Raw genomic sequence first — 23,287 nt, forward strand, 5'->3', positions numbered from 1 at the left:
TAACATTGGTTGAAGGTCAGACTTTCAAATCACAATTTGCAGGTCATAGGGTGCCAAATATAAGTTAATAAACCTATACTAGTATTATGTCTACTGTAGATGTGTTTTAAATTTATAAACTCATTAATTTGAAGGGGGAAACCCCCTTTTTTTCTGCTGTAGCATCAGCAATTGTAAGGACCTGCACATTTCAGTATAATACTAAGGAAAAAAAAAGTGGTTTATGGTTTTGGGTTTATGCTGTCTTGTAGGTATTGAAAAAGTTTCTGATTCATTAACAAGTTAATTGATACTGATTTGATCTCTAACCCCTATATGGGGAAAAGTACATTGTTTGATGGTCATTTACAAAATCATTGTTCAATTTGTAAAGGCTAGAACTATTTAAGAGATCAGGGTATACATATTTCCTATAAAATAGCCTCTTGTAAAAAAATATTCTGATTTTAACATTCATACAGTTTAGATATTTACAAATCTGATGCATAGTTCTCAGAATAATATTTCATATATAATCCTTTTTGTGCATCTTAAAAGTACTTCACAGGAAAATTTATATTACCCTATTCTTTAGATAGACTTTATTCACTAAGTGGAATTTTTATAAAATGTATGTTTGTTCTCAAGGTTTTTTACCTGATAGAAACATAATTGAGTCTCAGAGAGTATGATTCTTTAGTGCTAGAGCTCAGGGGTGTTTGGGAATAACCTCTCTAAATTCTTTGCTAAATTAATTGAGCCTACTTGCTGCACTTTCTCTGTATCAATGCTTTAAACCTGAAAACAGTTATACCAAATATTTTGCAGAGGGATAAGTTATTTTTATTTCTTTGACGTTTCCTATATGTTTTTACTGTTGTCTGTTTCATATTTATGTTCATTTGACTTTTTTGCCTTTTATCCTTTGTCCATCTGTGAAGTCATTTTTTCAGTGTTTAATATTGTTGAGAGAGCTAATGATGCCTTTTATAGGTTAAATCTTTTTTCAGTCTGCTATGTCTGATTTCAGCCCTTTCTTTTTCCTTGGGAACAGAGGGTCTTCACACAAGATCATAGAATTAAAATTAAGCAAATCAGTCAATCTGTTTTAAAACAAGTCTTATTCTGCTGTTAATCTTTTTTTGACTTTGGAGCTACAGTCTAATTTGGTTGTCTCTATAAAGTTTAGAAGTAATTGATTAAAAATTGTTAGTTGTATTGATAATTGCAGAACATTAACTTCAGTGTATTTTATATGTGGGCATACAGATTTTCAGATGATAATCACCACTGTGCAGTATTCTATTTTAAAATTGTCTTTCTATTTATGATAGGTTTCAGGAGAAGATGAAATTCAACAGCTGCAAAAGGCTTTGCTAGATTATCTGGATGAGAACACAGAAACTGATGCATCATTAGTGGTAAATTTCAGATTTCTGATGTCAAATTTATATAAAAATAATTTTAGTCACATGCACTGAATAAAATGATTTTTGGTCATGCATATTAGAGATTCAATTAAATTGTCACCCTAACGTGTAATGTTGATTGTGTTTTCTGAAATATGCTTGATGCATTAAACTCAGTCTCATATATCTGTTAATTTCACTCTTCTACATCTGTTGTTTTTGTTTTCTGTGTATCCTGCTGGATTTCTCCAGTTTTCTCGGAAGTTTTATATAGCTCAGTGGTTCCGTGATACAACCATGGAGACAGAGAAAGCAATTAAGTCTCAGAAGGATGAGGATTCATCTGAAGGAACTCATCACGCAAAAGATGTTGAGACCACAGGGCAGATCATGCATAGAGCGGAAAGTCGCAAAACATTTCTTCGCAGCATCATTAAAACTGCTCCATCTCAGTTCAGTACATTAAAGTACGTTTGAGCACCACTGCTTTATTAACCATGCATTTGACATTTTATATCATTTTTATAAACATGTCCTAATTAAAACATTGAATTTGTTGCAGAATGAATTCTGATACTGTGGACTATGAAGATGCATGTTTGATTGTTCGCTACTTGGCCTCTTTGAGGCCATTTGCCCAGAGCTTCGATATTTATTTGACACAGGTAAACTGTGTTGGAAATCTTTGAGTGAAATGCAGTTGGTTTCTGATTCCAAACACTTTTGTGGTAGTGTGCCATATATGTTCATTGTTGAGCACGGATATTTAACAGGCCATGATAACACCATGTACTTTCTGTATTAATGACATAAGTGCTTATATTTCTTTTTCTTGCATACATTCAATATGTCATATTGTACATGCATTATTTTATTTGTCCATGGATGTAGATGGCAAAATCAATATCTTAGATGTACACAGTAAAAAAACAATTGCAAAATGTTGAAATCTCTTTTACAATTTCTGCCAGATGCATGCTCATCTGGTGATATTAACTCATTAAATTGATCTTAATTTGAAAACAAAAGCCAGCTTAGCTACTTGTTTGTGGTGCATGTTACTGTCACTTTGGAAGCTGTTGTTTAACCAGTGTGTTTTCTTTCCTTTTTCTGGGAGAAGAGCACTAACATGTTGTCATGGCAACATGTTTGGACTCCAGTACTGGTTTGGTTTAGCTTACTTTAGGTTCTGTTACCTATAGTAATCTGCATACAGAGCCATTCTTAAAATGATAGTGCCCAAATCCACCTCTTCCATTGAAAGAACTTTGATGAAAGCCACAACTGAATGGCAAAAGTAGAGTTTAAAATGGACTTCCTATTTTAGTTACTTCATTTCCATGTTATTCTGCTACATTGTTGCCTGTTAAACAGTTTGATACCTTCTCAAAGCAAATGAATCTTTGGTTTTGTTCTCTTATTAGATTCTGCGTGTACTTGGTGAAAATGCAATTGCTGTTCGAACAAAAGCCATGAAGTGTCTGTCTGAGGTTGTTGCTGTAGACCCCAGTATTCTAGCCAGGGTAAAACAGTCTGAAATACCCATCATATATATGCATTCTTCTGTCACACTTTAAAGAAATCTTTAATTCTTATTTTGGATTTGTGTTTAATTTGTTCCTTTTTAGCTGGATATGCAACGAGGAGTTCATGGGCGGCTAATGGATAACTCCACTAGTGTAAGAGAAGCAGCTGTGGAGCTTCTTGGCCGATTTGTGCTCTGTCGTCCTCAGCTTGCTGAGCAGTATTATGATATGCTGATTGAAAGAATATTGGTACGGTGACTTATTTATCATAAGTGTCATTGGGAAATTTGTTTTCAAATTAGTTTAGATGTTTAACAATATGGAATGATGATTGCAAGAGTAAATGATATGTTTTTATTTTAATGGGGAGCATCATGCTTTTAAGACCAACCTTCTAACATGCACTGCTTGTTTTCAGTGAGGCTTTGTTACATTGTTGTGGTTTAAACCCAGCCAGCAGCCAAGCCCCATGCAGCCACTCCTCACACCCCCACCATCAGGACTGGGAAGAGAATCATAAGGGTAAAAGGCAGAAAACTCCTGGGTTGAGAGAAAGACAGTTTAACAAGGAAAGCAAAAGCTTCACACACAAGCAAAGCAAAACAAGGAATTCATTGAGCCCTTCCCAAGGGCAGGCAGGCATTCAGCCACCTCCAAGAGAGCAGGGCTCCATCCTGTGGAATGGTGACTTGGGAAGATGAACACCATCACTCCAAATGTCCCCGCCTTCCTCCTTCTTCCCCCCACTTTACATACTGAGCATGATGTCATATGGTCTGGAATATTCCTTGGGTCAGTTGGGGTCACCTGTTGCAGCTGTGTCCCCTCCCAACCTCCCATGCATCCCCAGCCCCCTCCCCAGCATACAAGGAGCAGAAAAGGCCTTGGCTCTGTGCAAGCTCAGCAACAACAGAAACATCTCTGTATTATCAACTCTGTGTGCAGCACAAACCCCAACACAGCCCAATGCCAGCCTCTGGGAAGAAAATTAACTCTACCCCAGCCAGAACTAGTATATACATCAATAAGTAAATATACATAGAAAATTGCATTGCAACAGAACCAGGATTATATTCCTTTTGATCCCTTTACTGAGGCACAGATTAGATGAAATGAGGAATTTTGCCACATCTCTGAAAGAAGTGGCATTATGCATTTGCAACATCATGACTTCCTAATTGAGATGATATAAATGGAGGAAGTGTTTCAATGTTTTGAGGACTCAGCCCAAACCTTTAGAATTGTTGCAAATAAAGTTATGCTGACCTTTTGTATAAATATACTCCAAAATATTTTAGCTGCGTTTTCTGAATCCATGTTTCAGGTCAGATTGTGTGATCTTCAAATATAATTTATATAATACATTAATTAATATGTTTGATTTCTTTTTAAGAGCATAATGTTTTTCTCCTCACAGGATACTGGTATCAGTGTCAGAAAAAGAGTCATAAAGATACTTAGGGATATCTGCATTGAACAACCAACATTTCCCAAAATTACTGAGATGTGTGTAAAAATGATTCGGAGAGTCAATGATGAAGAAGGCATTAAGGTAGAATGAAACATATCCTTCAGGATTTAAATTATCATAATTGGTTTCTATATTTTGATGCAAAAATAATAAAAATATTTCATAGCTCCTTTGTAATTTTTATTATTTTTATTCATTTTTAATTTTTAAGAGCAAATAACTTTCTACGTTGCTTTCTGACTTGATTTTCTTCTCTTTTTTTATTTTCTTCAAGTTCTTGCTGACAATCAAAGGATTTTAAAAAGTTGTTATCTAGAGTTCGGGTTTTTTTTCTCTTTGCAATTATTGTCTCTGATACTTCTCATTTCTAACACGTAAAATTAGTATATAAAATTCCTTTCTGAAAACAAAATAATCTTTAAGTCAAAATTAAGTACTTGATGTTAGTATATGCCATATTTATAAGTTCTGCACATAAAAAATATAAATTATTAATCTTTGAAAATTTTGTATTAATTCTGAATGTTTAATGAATCAGTTATTCCCCCTAAAATGTTACTTATGTGGTCATATCCTAATCTTTGTGTGATATATATGCAGAAAGGCAAAAACCTAAGATTATGTGTTGAATCATAAACCTGACACTGATTTTTTTTGTTTGATTTGGTAAAAAGAATTTAAAAATTGTTGGGTAATTAAGAATACACCTGTAATAATTTTGTATCACACTTTCAGTGGGATTTGAAATCTGGAACTTGAAAGCTGCAACATATAATTTTACCACTTGAGATATGTTAATGCCAAGTGGCTTTCAGAGAAGACTGTTAATCAAGAAGTAGATGAACACCTGGATCTAAGGTGCTGCTAGGAAAGGAGGATGACCTTTCCCTTGCCTTTCCAACAACCTCATAAAGATGAGGCAGTATCTGCAATGTATTTTTTTAAGTCTCCATGGATGAGGACTGCTTCCTACAAGCATATGCTTTATAAGTAATTTTGGAATAGCTCACTTTCATTACATTCCATCTTTTCCTCTATAGAAAAACACTGTAAGGGAACCAACTTCCTATGTTTGGGTAGAGAGACTTGACTTCTCTCTCTTCCTCGCCTTGTCACAGCTGTTCTGAAAATGCCAAAGTAATTTACAATTGCTGCTAATTCTGCTGTAGAAATTGAAGTCTTGTGTCCAGTTGTCAGCTTCTCAGGGGTACTATGCTTTCCTGAGGGATGCAAATTAGTGCAGGAAAATGGTAACTCCTTTTCCTGTAGCATCACTTCCTAGTGATCATTTTAGTGAAGCTTGCTTAGGGACCACTATAACTGCTGTAATAGTAATCTGGGTCTATCTCAGATAACATTCTCTACAACAGTATCACGTAGGTTGAATAATTCCTTATGGAAGTGCACATATTGTAAAAAAAAAATATTGTACAGATGTATTAGTAATAATACCTATGTGCCAAGGTAACATTATTTATTTCTGCTATTTTTTTTTTCCTTCAGAAATTAGTAAATGAGACATTCCAGAAGCTCTGGTTCACTCCAACTCTACATCATGACAAAGAAGCAATGACTAGGAAAATACTAAACATCACTGATGTGGTATGTTAAACAAATTTTAATTAACTTACATGTAAAATTTCATTATTTTTTTAGTATCTTTGGAATATTGTCTGTAGTATTTTAGAAATACACAAATAATTTAATAATCAGATTAATTTTTTAATATATCTCCTGACATTGAATACATGCTAGAATTATTAATCTGATGGAACAGACTATAGGAAACTTTAAATGCTCACCAATCTGCTGGCAATGATAACTGAGATCACCTTATATTCAGGTTGTGGAAAATACTTGTTCAGTTAAAACACCACAGGTTTCTATTATATTTAACATTTTTCAGGAAATGCTAGTAGCAGCATATAATTAAGCTTAACTAAGAAGTTGTCTCTTAAAAGAAAAATTCCTCAATTGATAACATTTATTCTGAAAGGTTATTCAACAAATGCAAGATCATGTTCTCACCCAAGGTAAACTAGTATCTGCATAATATTATCTACTTTTTAGGAGCAGCAAATTAAATTGTATATCTCAAAAATCTGTTTCAAATAAAATGCTTTTACATTTGTAGTGAAAATGTATTGTCTAAAGCCACTGTACTGAAGAGGTATTTTAATCTCAATTATACCAAGATGTAAATATCAAATAAAAGTACTCTCCTCATGACTTAAAAATATGAGTTTAAATTGCTTTTTAATTTTTTTACTGAATTGTAGTGTATTGTGCATTTTTCCAGAATGACCAGTCAGTCTATTTGACTTCAGTTTATTCTCAGTTCTCCTGTAAATTCTTTTTTTGGAGCATCTGTGAGCTGTTCCTGACACACGATACCAGTGAAGGCTTAGTTTGTTTATATAAAAATATGTACATGCATATATATATACATGTTCATTTTTAATATGTCAGATTGTATTTGTGCTTTAATCTGTACAAAATGTTGTTCTATTAACCCCAAATTTGGTTGTCATTGGAGGTAGCAATCTCCAGTAAAATGTGTAGGCCTTGTGTTGTATGGGATACAAATTCTGAGATCACTTAAATGGTAAGAACTGTTTTTCAAATGCAGGAAAAAGTTCCTGGTTTCCAAAGATATTTTACCAAATATTTAGGAAAAAATATCTGTGCATGTTTACTGATCTTTTAAGATGACATCTGTATTGAAGTAATTTTTCTTCAGATGCCTTTTTTAACCAGTTTATTCTCAAAACTACTTTTAGGTTGCAGCTTGTAGAGATACAGGCTATGATTGGTTTGAACAGCTTCTTCAAAATGTAAGTAATGAATTTTGAATGTATGCCACAATCATTGTAAGAATTTTAAAATTTCTTTTGTTACTAAACCATATTGAAGGGAGACTGCAAGACTAGTCCTTTACAGTAAACAAATTCAATCCATGCCCTTTAAACATCTGACCTTTCTTTAATTCTCCTTTGGTGTAACTTTCTTTGTCTCCAACATTATTTTCTTTCTTTCCATATACTTGTTTTAAAAATACTTCCCTTTTGATTTTGGGGAAGGTTTTTGTTTGTTTGTTTTTTAATTTCATAGTCTCTTAAATAATGAGTGACTTAACATGAAGTCCACAGCTATGATATATAATTCTAAAATGAGGCTTCTAGTGTAATGTAGATTTTTTAAAATGGTAGATAAGTGTATTTTCACATCCAATGTATTTTCACTGCTTATAGAAGCAGTGAATCTTCAGCCCATAGCTTACTTCCACATTATATTTTACTCTGATTATTTGAAGAAATGAGCTTGATTTGTTTATATGTCTTAGCCTGTGTTATCTTTCTCTTCTACAACTCATATGCGTTTGTTAATTTTCAAGTAAAATTAGCAACTGCATGCATGGGAGGATTAGAGGTCTCCAAAGATTTTATTTTAGCCTCAAGTGCTGTGAAAATAGGTAGCGAAGTAAATCAAAGTGCCTCTTAATGCCTGCACTGAATAAAAAGCTATAGTACAGGCTCAATTAAATTAACTGATTAAAATGTTCATAGAGCTATGTTTCACCTTAGTTTGATTTTTTTTTAGTGTAAAAAAACGTTACTTTTTTTTTTTTTTTTCCTAAGTGTTTTTAAAAGCCATCTAACTCCTGTTAGTTACTGCTGGCAATTATGACTACATTATTGTTTTCTCTATTATTTCATTAAGCTTTCATCCCAATGCAAAAATCAGTAGAACTCTTTGTCTTTTTGTCACAGTTAATTTTTTTCTTTTACATTTTGGCTTGATTTTTTCTTACTTCCCTTAATTTTTTCTTCACCATGTAACTTTTATGGAGAAGTTAAATATTTTTGTAGTGCAAAATCCTTGTGTATCTGTAGTAATTGTTATTAAATCACTACATATCCAATGTAAATGAATGCACCCTGAATGCTAAATAATTTTCTGTTTCATCTGCTATAGCTGTTGAAGTCAGAAGAGGATGCCTCATATAAACCTGTGAAGAAAGCCTGTACTCAACTTGTTGACAATTTGGTTGAGCACATTCTTAAATATGAGGAATCCTTGTCAGGTAATAGTGTTTACAACCCAGTAGCTTTGAATTTTATGATACTGTAACAGTGGTGGTTCAAATGACTACTGTGAAAAGTTACTGTTACAGAATTCCTATTACAAAACTGATGGTAATGAATTATTGCATTTATTTTGATTGTGAACCTTTGAACACTGTGTAATAATAAAGCTTCCCTAATTTTCTCTAGCTAATCACAATAATAGAGTTAATTTTAAAATAACTTGTTCAAACTTTTAGATCACTAAAAACAAAACAAATGTGTCAAGCTTTATTTGTATTAATACATTCTACAGTTGTAATAGGAATCATTGGCTAGGCCAGTGTTCTGTGTAGAGTAATTAGGTTAAAAACTAGTGATATCTTTGAAGCATCTTTGCTTCTTATTTTACATATGTTGTGATCATATACAAATGTTAGCACATTATGTTCTCATCTCTAATCTAATAAGAATATTCTATATTGATCTTGAAAGATATGAATGAAATATTCATATGATGTTTTGGCCATGTTTTTCATTGCTCAAACATTACTTTGCGTATTTTCTAATTTTTTTGCAGATTCTGACAACAAAGGTGTGAATTCTGGTCGCTTGGTTGCTTGCATAACCACTTTGTTCTTATTCAGCAAAATCAGGCCCCAGCTAATGGTCAAACATGCCATGACCATGCAGCCATACCTGACCACTAAATGTAGTGTAAGTAGAGAAAATTAGAAAATCAGTCTTTTCTTTTTCCCAGATAATTAAGCATGGAAATTATCAGCTGTATTGTATACTTGATGAAATTGAAGGTAGGAAAAGAGAAATAAAAGAGAAATAAAAATTATGTTTCTATGATTCATGATCATATCTTCTGAAGATATTTTATGATCTCTATCGCTTCCAAGATGCTGTTCCTCACCCTCTGCCTTCACATTTTACACTCAAATGAAACTGAAACCTGTGCTGCTTCTTTCCCTTAAAGACTAAAACACAGTTTTCCACCTGTTATGAAATAATTTCTTAAAATTGTTTTATTTTATAGTCACAGTCTTAAAAGTAGTTAAGATTTAACATATCAATCTTAAGACTAAATGTATGGTTCCATAAGATAGAGTGATCTAACATATAGCATAAATATTACAAGGAAAATGTCCTGCTTTATCCTCTTCAGCAGTTCACCTCTCTCTACCTTAGCTCTGGTGGTTTTGTATTTCTCTGTAAGACATTTTAGCTCACAGAAATGATAGAGCTACAGTGCTGAATCCCCCCAGTCCGGGAAAATGGCCCCCTCTGAAACACTGCATTGCTTTCTGCCATTTTGATTACCACAGTTGGCTCAGTGAAGGTTGTGATGAACCACTCATCTGGCAGGAGCAGAGCAGGATCATGCAGCCATGACTCAAGGAAGAGCTTGACTGAGTGGAGGGCAGCAATCCATTACATTAGGTCAGCTGCACGGGGAAGAGCAGGCCTAAGAATGCTTGTTATTAGCTTAGCTTGCAGGTATAGCCTAGAATTTTACAGTTTCAGCCCTAGAGCATTCTCTAGGCATATTTACAACAGATGTAGAGCTGCTTCTGATCAAACAGTATAGGAAAAGGTTATCTGATTATTTACTTGCTGCCAATACCTGTTGCCAGGTGTTGTGTATTCTCTACTGTGCATGTGTCAGGAAGAGTTTCTAAATTTGTTTTAGGACTCCAAAAATTTTTCATGACCAAAAGTTTTCAGGTCTGTCACAGCCTTGATGATAGCTGAATTCTGCTTCTACAGATTTTTTTTTTTTTACAAAAATTCTGTAGAAAACAAGAACTTGCTTTCAAAATAATATGTAACTTAAAAGCAAATGTAAACTATATATTCTTTTAAATCTTTACCAAATAACTTTCAAAAGATACATAATTGCATCATACTATTATGTAATTGTATTATATTAAAATGTATTATATATGTATTGCATAATATATATTAATAATACTTAGCTTATAGGTAACACAACCAGAAATGTTAAATGCTATAAATGCTGTTGTTTCAGACCCAGAATGATTTCATGGTGATCTGCAATGTTGCAAAAATCTTAGAACTTGTAGTGCCACTAATGGAACACCCAAGTGAGACATTTCTTGCCACTATTGAGGAAGACCTCATGAAACTCATCATCAAATATGGCATGACAGTAAGCTTTTAATTGCTACTATTTGGTTAATTTCATTTCACATTGTGAAATTCATAGTTTTGGTTTAAAGAAAGTCTGTCTTCATTATGAAGATAACTTTTGAGCCATGAACAATAAATGTTCTTGGTTTACTTGTGCTTGTATGTGTTGTTGCTATATTTTAGCAATTATAAATTTGGGCATGTTTTCAGAGCAATCTAGGAGATGGACATTACATCTGTTAGAAATTTACTTTTAGTTCTACATACCTTTTTCCTGCATAACATCACAAAAGTCTCAGGTTTAAATTCTAAATATATAACTAATTTGTTCTTTCTTGCACCTAGGTTGTTCAGCACTGTGTGAGCTGTCTTGGGGCTGTTGTGAACAAGGTCACTCAGAACTATAAATTTGTGTGGGCCTGTTTTAATAGATACTATGGTAAGTAAAATCACAACATGTAATTGTCACTCTTCAGTTTCACCTACAAGTCTTATCTTAGGGATACACCATGATTAAATACTGTGATCATGATTAAATACTGTGATCAAAACTTTTATCTTACTCTAGGTGCACTTTCAAAATTAAAAAGTCAACACCAAGAAGACCCCAACAGTACCATACTTACTGCCAATAAACCAGCACTCCTTAGATCACTTTTCACTGTTGGAGCACTATGTCGGCATTTTGATTTTGATCAGGAAGATTTTAAGGGCAACAGTAAGGTAAAATAACTTGTATTTACTCTCCACATCTTGTGTATATTGAATGTCCCACTTCAATTTGAGAACACAGTATTCCTAGGCTCAAAAGCTATGTATTTCTTCATAATGCATATGATATCGTTTTTTAGGTTGTAAATATATGGTTTTGCAAAGACAATGCAGTAAGATTGTGTTTCTCCACTTTGATATATATGCTTTTTATAAGAGATTAAAAATATCTGTTTCATCTTCAAATACCTATTATTTGTGTTTTAATTTCCTCAGGTTAACATTAAAGATAAAGTACTTGAACTGCTGATGTATTTTACAAAGCATTCAGATGAAGAAGTACAGACAAAAGCCATTATTGGCCTTGGTAAGAAATATTAATAGTTTTTATTATTCTGCTGTAGTAGAAATCCTTGCATTTCTTTGTGTAGTGGCAGGGAAGTTTGTTTAAAATCAAAGTTCACCACATGTTTTATTTGAAACCTGGCTATAGAAATGTAGTCAAAGGGATACTTGGAAGTTGCATACTTCTGCAGCAGAGTGGATGCTTGTGACAGTGAATGCCTTTTTGATGTATGACCAAGTCTTAAAAGCATCAAGTTTCCAAAGTAAATGGAGATGGTTTTTTCCCCCACATGCAAATATGTTGTAACTCCAAATGTTGTTTTTAAGTCCTCAAGGTATGGTTAAAGAATAACTAGAAAAAATGATGGAAAAACTTAGAATTTTAAGTGTGGGGGCAGAAATTCCACAGGAGTTGAGGAAACTCTGTTTATACCAAGTAGGGCATGCTCTGTGAAATTTCACAAGGCATTGAGATGATGCCATAGTCTAAATATTACATTTTATTTTGCATCTTTGGCAGTATTTCAGTTTTAAATAGATTCTTTGTCTAAATGCATTGATATAGTATGTCAGTGACTTTCAGTAATACATGAACTGCCACTGAGTGGTTTGTATCATGTTCATCCTCTGCTCAAGGACCAAAACTGTTCATGTAAGAGCATCTTTTTTGGACAGACAGGCCTTGGTTTCTGGAAGAGTTCAGTTCTTTCTTCTCATTATCTCCTATGTGTGTTAGCTTGCATCATATGGTTTTACTGTGTATAAGAATTTTCCTCCTTATGCTGCTGTTTAGGTGGCTTTTTAGATATCCTGGTACAGTTCAGGCTAGGGAGGGCTGAGGATAAGGACTGAGACTGAATCTTGATTTGATATTTTGTGAGGAAACCATTGCAGACAGCTGAGTGGGATTAATGGCTTTAGAGTTGCCTCTGTTACAGGAACAGTGCTATGGCGTTAACAACTAGCTGGAGGTTTTTCTAGGTATTGTATCAAGATGCACAACACTTACTGTAGTCCATTCTAATTGTTCTATACAAAATATTGCACATGGGATAGGAGCTGCCTTCCTAACCATAGAAATGATTGCTTTACTCATGGAGGCCGTGTGTTGCATTCATCAGAAATGTTCCTGAATTACAGATTGAACTGTGATCAATTAGGGGAAGAGGAGAAAACAGGAGTGGCTATCAGTAGGCATTCTTCAGATTTTTTTAATTCTTTTTTCTCTGCCTGTAAACATGTCAATCTTTATCTTAATTAAACTTCAGACACCTGTTTTCAGTGATATATTAGTCTCATCTAAGTACTGGTTCCACTTTGAAGGTAGCTGCTTGGGTGTGCAGAGATGTAGTAGGCAGTGCAAAGCTTTATTTTACAGGCTGGTAATTGAGTCAAGTTGTCAAATCCATTCAACATTTATGTGCAGCAATAAGATGAAAATTACTAACAAGCTAATTCAACATTTATACAGAGTGAAGGCATCAAATGAAGAGCATGTACTTTCCTATTGGTAATTATTAGTGTGTCCTTACAGTAAGGACACTCAACAGTTTTAACCTTTGCTTTGGGATGTGTCACTGCTGTTGAGAGATTGAGTTTAACCATAAGGTTAATGGTTATGGTTATGCTTCTTCCAGATGTGTACTTGAAAGGCAGATTGAGGATAAAAAATTTTGTTAGTATCTAACAGGTAATGTCTTACTCAGCCAAGTTCAGTGCTTAAACTTAACAGAGTGAAAACAAAGGTATGAAGAGAAGTGGTGTGAGAGCAGCCCCAAGATGTGAAGTCAGTCCTTAAAAGAACACAACAGTTGCCTTTTTTCATCCCCTATGAAAAATTCTTATGCCAAGTAAAATATCTTCCCTGCTTACAGGGGATGGAAAAATAATAATTTCCCTAAGAGTACTGGTGATTTTAGATTCTTTTAAATAAGTGAATGAATGAAAGAAAGAAAGAGTTATGGATTGTTACACATATATGCAAGTGCCTTCCATTTTCAAAATTCAACTTAAATGGGTTGGACTTTCTCAGAGGTGGTCAAGTTATAAACATCAATATACATCTGTATAGAGTGGACAATTATACTACCTACTTCAAAGAGAAGCATCATTCCTTTTTCTTTCACCTCTTTCCCCTCCATCTCCCCTGCCTTCTTTCCTTCCTGTTTTAAAATTGAAACGAGATCTTAAGTGCACTGAGGTCTTGCCCTAGACGTAGCTTTTACCTACACTGTTGTTTCTGTGTGCACAGAGGCACTTTTAAAAACCTGACTCAGCCTTCCCCTTGTTACACCCATTTTTATACATTGCTTTCACATAATTTTATTTGCTTTCATTTCTTCCCCCATTCTTCTTTTATGTTTATGTTTTCTGTGTGTTCGTTCAGAATCTTAGTTTAATATGGTCATGAAAAATAAATACACTTAATATTTGCTTTTCTCACAGTCTTAAAAAATTAATCAAGTAGTTAAATATATTTTAAATTGGGACATTATGTTCCCATTACCATTCTTTTATGATACTCTGTAAGAGTCTGTTGGCAGCACTCCTAAATCTACATATGTGATCTAAAATTATGTATGCTGTTACTTATTTAGATCAAACTTTTTATGAAATAGAGACTTCCCTGACTAAGAATAACCAGTTCTTTGTCAAGGGTAAGGCTGCAGCTAAAATCAGTTCTATAGTCTGTATCTTCTAACAGATGTAGTCTTGGGAATGCTTCACATAATTTTCAATACACAACCTTAATAGGTATATGAATAATAACAGTGAGAGGTCTAATTTTTATTTTATTGTGTTCACTATGATGCCTTGGGAAGGCTGACCTGAAACAAAGACTGAACAGAGCTAGAGAATTAAGGAGATATTTATTGAAAAGCCTTTAAGGATACACCTTGGGCAGCACAAGAGTCTAACCAGGGCTACACTCAAGGTGGACTTAAAAGGGTCACAAAATGGACGACCGGTCACCAGGTCTCACACTTTTATAAGTTTTGGTCCATTTACATATTGGGGTTGAATTGTCCAATTATAGCTTCAGGTTGTGAGGTCTCATCCTTCTTGTTTCTCTCTTCAGCCCACTGTTGTTTATGCTTTTGGGCTGAAAGTTGTCCTTGGTCTTCAGCAGGAAAAGGATTTCTTTTGTCTACCTACTCTGTGAAGAGAGCTTACTAGCACTTAATATGAGGCTCAGAACTACACCCCTAGGCAGCACAGACTCTGAAAAACATGAAAGCTAAAACTTAAGGCATGATTTCCACCCTTTAGAGGCTTGACAAGGCCTTTTCCTTGTCGAGTCTCTATTCTCAATATCTACTAATAATAGGTATTCAATAGCAAGTATCTAACAATAGTAAACTACTAACAATAATAAACATCTAATAATAGATAAATATCTAATAACAGTAAACATCTAATCATAGATAAATATCTAGAAATAATAATAATAATAAAAACAGTAATAAACATCTATCAGTAGTAATGTCTTGTACAGTTGGGTATCATGCAAAGAAGAATAATTATTATTGTGAACAGTTCTTTAAGTACAGAGGAGAAATCATTTAAAGCATGTTTTGGTCTGCATCAGTCTCTGGTTTTACAGTTGTTTCAGGAGCAGAAGCTTTCTTAACTCTGGAGTAGTGAATCCAGGGTCCTTTGCCAGCAGTTTTGACTGTGGTGAAGGTGGTCAACAGAACTATTTTTTTCTTTTAATATTTTATTGTTTAAATACTCAGGATATTTAGCAATTTTTCCACATTTTCTCTCTCTATATATGAATAATTCTTCATAGCTTCAGCACAATGTTTTTCTCCAAATGTATTAGAAAAACAATGAGTAATTTTTTAGCAATGTTCCTCCCTTGCTCTTGGGAGACCTCCTAGTCATTGAGATGCAGTACACTGGGCATGCCTTCAGACCTATATAACTCAGTTCAACTGCCCTGGGTCGGGACTCCATCTTTATCTATCAGACAGATAATAGAACTCCTTATAAACTTAAAATGGTGTCCATATGAAAAAGCAATACTGTTTGTTAGTACTACACTTGGGAGAAGATAAATTTCATGCCTCTGTTTTGAAGAAAGACTTAAAAAGCAGAAATACAATTTCTAGTTAATAACATGGAATATTTCCTCTCTTCTTCCACCCTTAGGATTTGCATTTATACAACACCCAAGTTTAATGTTTGAACAGGAAGTGAAGACCCTGTACAACAGCATTCTTTCTGACAAGAACTGTTCAGTAAACTTAAAAATCCAGGTGTTAAAAAACCTCCAGACCTACTTGCAGGAGGAGGATACACGTATGCAGCAGGCAGACAGAGACTGTAAGTGCTGAGTTCTTCTGTGCTGAGGCAGGAAAAATCTAACTTTGTTGCATACAATTACTATATACATGAACTGAGTAATTTAAGATTGTTATCTAATTAGTAATATTGTACACAAGATATCTTAGAATAATTTTCAAAAATTCATTAAGTGCATAGGTATATTCACACGTGTAGCTTATTATTTGCTTTCAGGATGTATAAATCCTGAAAGCAATCCAGAATGCATAGTTGCTGTAATGATGGTAGTAATACTTTTTATCAAAATATTCTCCAAGGTTAATTAGCAGATACAAAATAAGAAATTGTAAAAAATAAAACCTTTATCGAGGAACGAGACTTTAAATTTGTGTGACTAATTTTTTAAGTGTATTTGCTATCAGACTGTCCTATATTTCATGAGCTCATAAACCCATTCTAAGATGGCTGAAATGTCTTTGTATTATAAAGCTTAAAGGTAAGTATTCATCAAATAATAGCAAAGTAAATGATTATACTGTGGTGAGTGTGCTATTGCTCTCGTCCTTTTTACAGGGAAAAAAGTAGCAAAGCAGGAAGACCTGAAAGAAATGGGTGATATTTCCTCAGGGATGAGTAGTTCCATCATGCAGCTATATCTCAAACAGGTCCTTGAGGCTTTCTTTCATACCCAGTCCAGTGTACGCCACTTTGCTCTAAATGTCATTGCACTGACATTAAACCAGGGTCTCATCCATCCTGTTCAGGTATGGTAATCTTTTATGATGGTGGGTGTTTTTTGGTTTTGTTTTTTTTTTGGTCTTCAGATTTCAGAGCTTTTTTACACCTACTAGATACATTTTTAATTTTTCTCTTGCTGCTATGTTGCAGTAATCTCTTATTGTAGCAAGGGGCCTTTACAGAAAACATATTTTGAAATTTAGATTCCAAATGCTGTATTTTCTTGTCTTTGGATCAAGATCTAAAAGCCTAGCCAGTTCCTAAAGTGCATATGCAAATGTACATTAGAGCACATTTGTGTTATGAATTTCAGGTGTATGCCAAGCTCTTTTCTTTAATTCTTTATCCTGAAAACTGTGACAGCTTGCTTCCACCTCAATTCCCATGTCCTCCAAACACTATGGAATTCCAGAGTCAATGTCAGAATTTCTGTTATCATCTCCACTATTCTTTGCTTACATAATATTTTTGTAATTATTTATTTATAACACAGCCATTGTGCATGTTCAATCATAACTAGTGGTGTGTGGTTTGGGTTTTTTTAATGGCATATTTTGTAGTGTAAATTGACTTTGGAGTTTGAGAGAACTGGAAATACTACCTGAAACCTCACATAACTTCTATAATTTATAATGCCTGAGTCTCAATGGCTATCAGTGAGCAGTGGTGTCCCTCAGGGGTCTGTATTGGGACCAGTGTTATTTAATATCTTCATTAATGACACAAAGGGATTGAGGGCACCCTCAGCAGGTTTGCAGATGACACCAAGCTGAGTGGTACAGGTGACTCACCTGAAGGACAGGGCCATCCAGAGGGACCTGGACAAGCTTGAGAAGTGGCCCATTGGAATCTCATGAGGTTTAACAAGACCAAGTGCTGGTGCTGCACCTTGGTCAGGCAATCCCGGGGATCAATCCAGGCTGGGGGATAAACAGATTGAGAGCAGGACTGGGGAGAGATACTTGGGGGTGCTGGTTGGTGAGAGGCTGGACATGCCCTGTCTGTGTGCACTGGCACCCAGAAACCCCCTGTGGACTAGGCTGATCCCACAGTGTGGGGAGCAAAGGAGGAGGGGATTCTGCCCCTCTGCTCTGGTGAGACCCCACCTGCAGTGCTGCCTCCAGCTCTGGGGTCCCCAGCAGAGAAAGGACATCAACCTGTTGGAGCAAGTCCAGAGGAGGCATCAAGATTATCAGAGGGATTGAGTACCTCTGCTATGAGGAAAGGCTGAGAGAATTGGGATTGTTCAGCCTGGAGAAGAGAAGCTTTGGGGTGACCTAATTGTGAATTTCCAGGACCTGAAGGGAGCCAACAAGAAAGATGGAGGGACTTTTTTCAAGAGCATGTAGTGAAAGGATGAGGGGAAATGGCTTCAAACTGACAGGGAGTAGGATTAGATTAGGTATTAGGAAGAAATTCTTCCCTATGAGGATGGTGAGGCCCTGGCACAGATTGCCCAGAGAAGCTGTGGCTGCCCCATCCCTGGAAGTGTTCAAGGCTGGGTTGGACAGGGCTTGGAACAACTTGGTCTAGTGGAAGATGTCCCTGCCCATGGCAGGGGGTTGGAACTAGATGACCTTTAAGGTCCTATCCAATCCAAACCATTCTATGATTCTATGATAACGTTGGTCTTTTGTGTATTTTGTACTATTTGCTTGAAAAAAGTACTCAGGTAGTAAATTGCATAAAGCTTCTATTCTAGTTTCTGCAGTAGTCAGAATATAACATAAACAACACTGTAATAAAAGAGAAAGAGTGCAAAAGAGGAGATGGGATAACTCTTAATAATAATTTCTTTTTTTTTTCAAGTGTGTGCCATACTTAATTGCTATGGGCACAGACCCAGAGCCCTCTATGCGAAACAAAGCTGACCAGCAATTGGTGGAAATAGACAAAAAATATGCTGGGTTCATTCACGTAAGTAATTCTAATTTATCATTTTACAAAATACTGTTACATTCTCTGGTGACTCGACACTTGGATAGGCCTCAGCTGCAGAAAAATAATATAAATAACAAATAAACAATAACTATAAGCAGTTGTAAAGAAGATCCCAACTATTTCCCCTGTTTGGAGATTTCTACAAGCAGAAATAGAAAGGATATAATAATTTGAAACATCTCTTCCAGTCTAAAAATTCCTTTCATTTATAATCCACAGTAGTGTTTTCCTCACTGAATAGTATGTTAAAGAGCATTTATTTGATAAGAGGTAAGAACTGTTTCATAACAATTAGCAATGATTTTCCTGTATTAACAGAGAGTACTTTGTAAAAGTAGAGGTCAGTATATATGTATTAGAATGTTAAGATATCAATGCTTTATAAATTGTAATCTAAGCAGAAGGCACATAGGAAGGTTTTAAGAACTGCGGGATCTTGCTGAAAGGAAAATCTGAGGGCTAAGTGAAGATTTCTAGAGTTGTGGCATAGTGACAATAGTTCTGCTAAAGATCTGAAATTGAGTTTCAGCACTCCTTCCTTATTTCAGAAGGCCTCAGTCTTAGTTCAGTGTGTGTACTACATTGTGGGACCTTATAAATCTAATTGTATCCCACTGAAATTTGAGCATTGCACTGTTCATGGCATCCAGAGAGATACTTAACTGAAGTCAGACCTCATCACAGTCTACAACTCCCTTGTGAAGGGAAGAAGAGGAGCAGACACTGATCTCTGTGACCAGTGACAGGACTCGAGAGAACAGCTGGAGCTGTGTCAGGGGAGGTTTAGGTTGGATATCAGAAAAAGGCTCTTTATCCAGAGGCTGGTCGGGCACTGGAACAGGCTCCACTGGCAACTGGTCACAGCACCAAGCCTGACAGAGTTCAAGAAGCATTTGGACAACACTCTTGGCACATGGTGTGATTCTTGGGGATGGTGCTGTGCATGGCCAGGAGTTGGACTCAATGATCCTTGTGAGTCCCTTCCAACTCAGCATATTCTGTGGTTCTGTGAATGAAGTGGTGATAGGCAGCCAGCTTGGCCACAGCAACCACTGTGCAATTGAGTTTGAAATCTCTGTTTCCAAGAGGAAAAGTGCCAGCAAAACCTCAACTGTAGTCATGAGGAGAGCAAACTTCAGGCTGTTCAGGGAATCAGCAAGTAAGGTCCCCTGGGAAAATACTTTTGCAGGTGCTGGGGGCCATCAGTGCTGGTCACTTTTTAAACATCTCCTCCTAAGGGCACAGAAGCAGGCAATTCTCAGATGTCAGAAGTCAGTCAGGCAAGGCAGAAGGCCAGCTTGGCTGAACAGGGATCTTCTCTTGGAAATAAGGCTAAAAAGGAAGGTGTGTGCCCAGTGGAAGCAAGGTCAGATGGTATGGGAAGAATACAGAGATGCTGTTCGCCACTGGAGGGAGAAAATCTGTGTGGCCAAAGCTCAGCTGAAGTTGGAACTGGACAATTGTGCTGATTCTGGCTGGGGTAGAGTTAATTTTCTTCCCAGAGGCTGGCATTGGGCTGTGTTGGGGTTTGTGCTGCACACAGAGTTGATAATACAGAGATGTTTCTGTTGTTGCTGAGCTTGCACAGAGCCAAGGCCTTTTCTGCTCCTTGTATGCTGGGGAGGGGGCTGGGGATGCATGGGAGGTTGGGAGGGGACACAGCTGCAACAGGTGACCCCAACTGACCCAAGGAATATTCCAGACCATATGACATCATGCTCAGTATGTAAAGTGGGGGGAAGAAGGAGGAAGGCGGGGACATTTGGAGTGATGGTGTTCATCTTCCCAAGTCACCATTCCACAGGATGGAGCCCTGCTCTCTTGGAGGTGGCTGAATGCCTGCCTGCCCTTGGGAAGGGCTCAATGAATTCCTTGTTTTGCTTTGCTTGTGTGTGAAGCTTTTGCTTTCCTTGTTAAACTGTCTTTCTCTCAACCCAGGAGTTTTCTGCCTTTTACCCTTATGATTTTCTTCCCATTCCACCTGGGTGGGGGTAGAGAGGAGGGTTGAGCAAGCAGCTGCATAGTGCTTAGTTTCCAGCTGGGCTTAAACCCCGATTGTGGAGGACAATAAAAAGAGCCTTTTAAAATATGTCAGTAGTAAATGGCAGTGCAAAAATGACATTGGCCCATTCCAGGACGAGAATGGCCACCTCACAAACAGGGACATGGGTGAGACAGAGATGTTTAATGCTTTCTTTGCTTCTGTTTTCAACACCAATGACACACCAAGGGGGTCTCAGTGCCCTAAGCTGGAGGACCATGACTGTGAGAACGATCAAATCCCAGTCAACCCTGAAAATGTGTGGATTCTGCTGTTCCAGCTGGATCCCTATAAGTCTATGGGGCCTGATGGGATTTATCCCAGGCTACTCAGAGCTGCTGATGTGATCACAAAACCTCTCTCAATGATTTTTGAGTGGTCTTGGGAGTCTGGAGAGGTATCAGCTGACTCGAAGCTGGGGAATGTTGTCCCGATTTTCAAGAAGGGCAAGAAGGAGGCCTCCAGTCTCGCCTGTCAGTCTCACTTCAGTGCCTGGTAGTGTTATGGAGGAGATTATTCTGGGAGGTATTGAAAAACACCTGAAAGACAATGCAGTCATCAGTCACAGCCAGCACAGCTTCATGAGGGAAAAGTCCTGCTTATCAAACCTGATTGATTTCCTTTTATGACAGTTTGACCCACCTGGTTAACCCACCTGGTTGATCAAAGGCAGCCAGTTGATATAATCTTTTTGGATTTCAGCAAAGCTTTCGATACTGTCTCTCCCAGGATCCTCCTGAACAAACTGTCCAGCCCCCAGCTGGATAAACACATCATGCAATGGGCAAGCAACTGGCTCATGGGTCAGGCACAAAGGGTTATAGTGAATGGGATGACGCCAGGCTGGCGACCTGTCACTAGTGAGGTTCCATGGGGCTCTGTTCTTGGCCCCGTGCTCTTCAACATCTTCATTAACGACGTGGCCACAGGACTGGAAGGGATAATGAGCAAGATCACAGACAATACAAAACTGGGAGGAGCTGTTGAATCCCTCGAAGTCAGGGAGGCCCTGCAGAGAGACCTCGACCAATTAAAGGACTGGGCAATCACCAACCATACGAAGTTTAACAAGGGCAAGTGCCAGATTCTTCTCCTGGGACGAGGCAACCCTGGATGTACAGACAGACTGGTTAATAAGAGGCTGGAGAGCAGCTGTAGGAAGGGACCTTAGGGCCCTGGTCAATGACAAGTTGAATGAGTCAGCAGTGCTCTGGCAGCCAGTAGGGCAAACTGTTTCCTGGGAAACAAGGGAGAGGATTGTTCTGCTGTGCTCTGCACTGGGGCAGCCTTATTCTAAGTCCTGGGGTCAGTTTTGGTCACCACAATATAAGGATATAAAGCTATTAGAGACTATCCAAAGGAGGGCACAAGGATGGTGAAGGGCCTTGAGGGGAAGCCATATGAGGAGCAGCTGAGGGCACTTGGTCTGTTCAGCTGGAGGAGACTGAGGGGAGACCTCATTGCAGTCTACAACTTCCTCATGAAGGGAAGAGGAGGGGCAAACACTGATCTCTTCTCTGTTGTGACCAGGAACACAATCTGACAGAACGGCTGGAGCTGTGTCAGGGAGGGTTAGGTTGGATAGTAGGAAAAGGTTCTTCACCCAGTGGGTGGTCAGGCACTGAACAGGCTCCCCAGAGCAGTGGTCATAGCCCCAATGCTACCAGAGCTCAAGAACTGTTTAGACAAACTCTCAGGCACAGTGTGAGATTATTGGGGTTTCCTGTGCAGGGCCAGGAGGTGGACTTGATGATCCTTGTGAGTCTCTTCCAATTCAGGATATTCTATGAATCTATGATTCTTGAAAATTGTTTAAATTTGGGTAGCTGGCTCTAGTCAGTAAACACATCATCTATATGTTTCTAACAGAAGTTATTTTGAAAGTAGTTCACAATACATTTTGATCTCTACCACAAATTCTGTTTTAATCTGTATGCTTACTCAAAAGGTAGTAGTGCACCTCAGTGCATGTTTAAAAGTTAAACTTCAGATGAGGAACCATTTAAAGGGAAAACATTTTAAAATAGCTAGAAGTTTCTGTTGACAAGCATTTGTTTAATTTTCACTTTTAGTGTTACTGCTTGAAAGCAATGATTTAAATAAAAAAAAAGTACCTTTCCATTTCAGATGAAAGCAGTGGCTGGTATGAAGATGTCTTACCAGGTACAACAAGCAATCAATACCTGCCCACAGGATCCTGTAAGAGGTTTTAGACATGATGAATCATCCAATGCATTGTGTTCACACCTATACTCCATGATTCGAGGGAACCGTCAACACAGACGAGCGTTTCTAATTTCCTTACTCAACCTCTTTGATGATACTGCAGTAAGCACCACATTTCCTTCACTTATAAAGAAAATAAAATATACAATTACAAGCTTAAATTCTCCTTTTGCAATATATTTTTATGACATAATTATTGATAGCTTTATTTCTCTAAGGTACTTTGTTTTGCTTTATAATATAAGGTATTTACCTAATAGAATGCATTAGTCACTTTTGCATCATTCAGTACCTTTCTGTACTCAGTTTGGGTTGTTTAGGAATAATGTATCTTTAGGTATGACTAAATTTTGCGTGTGTATATATATATATATATATATATATAT

The 23,287-nt window shown here is 36.8% G+C and overlaps 1 protein-coding gene across 1 annotated transcript in view; it reads left to right on the forward strand.

Annotated features, from left to right (window-relative positions):
* Positions 1-23,287, forward strand: part of LOC136373303 (nipped-B-like protein) — a 182,364-nt gene that overhangs the window by 153,717 nt on the left and 5,360 nt on the right. Inside the window, 18 exon segments of the mRNA XM_066338198.1 lie at positions 1,314-1,400; positions 1,641-1,855; positions 1,951-2,053; positions 2,813-2,911; positions 3,017-3,163; positions 4,332-4,466; positions 5,889-5,987; positions 7,166-7,219; positions 8,361-8,469; positions 9,030-9,166; positions 10,488-10,628; positions 10,955-11,048; positions 11,178-11,332; positions 11,597-11,687; positions 15,821-15,994; positions 16,529-16,719; positions 18,503-18,610; positions 22,803-23,003. Coding sequence (XP_066194295.1) covers positions 1,314-1,400; positions 1,641-1,855; positions 1,951-2,053; positions 2,813-2,911; positions 3,017-3,163; positions 4,332-4,466; positions 5,889-5,987; positions 7,166-7,219; positions 8,361-8,469; positions 9,030-9,166; positions 10,488-10,628; positions 10,955-11,048; positions 11,178-11,332; positions 11,597-11,687; positions 15,821-15,994; positions 16,529-16,719; positions 18,503-18,610; positions 22,803-23,003 — 2,340 coding nt within the window.

This window comes from Sylvia atricapilla, chromosome W (genome assembly GCF_009819655.1).
Source record: "Sylvia atricapilla isolate bSylAtr1 chromosome W, bSylAtr1.pri, whole genome shotgun sequence".
NCBI classification, from domain to species: domain Eukaryota; kingdom Metazoa; phylum Chordata; class Aves; order Passeriformes; family Sylviidae; genus Sylvia; species Sylvia atricapilla.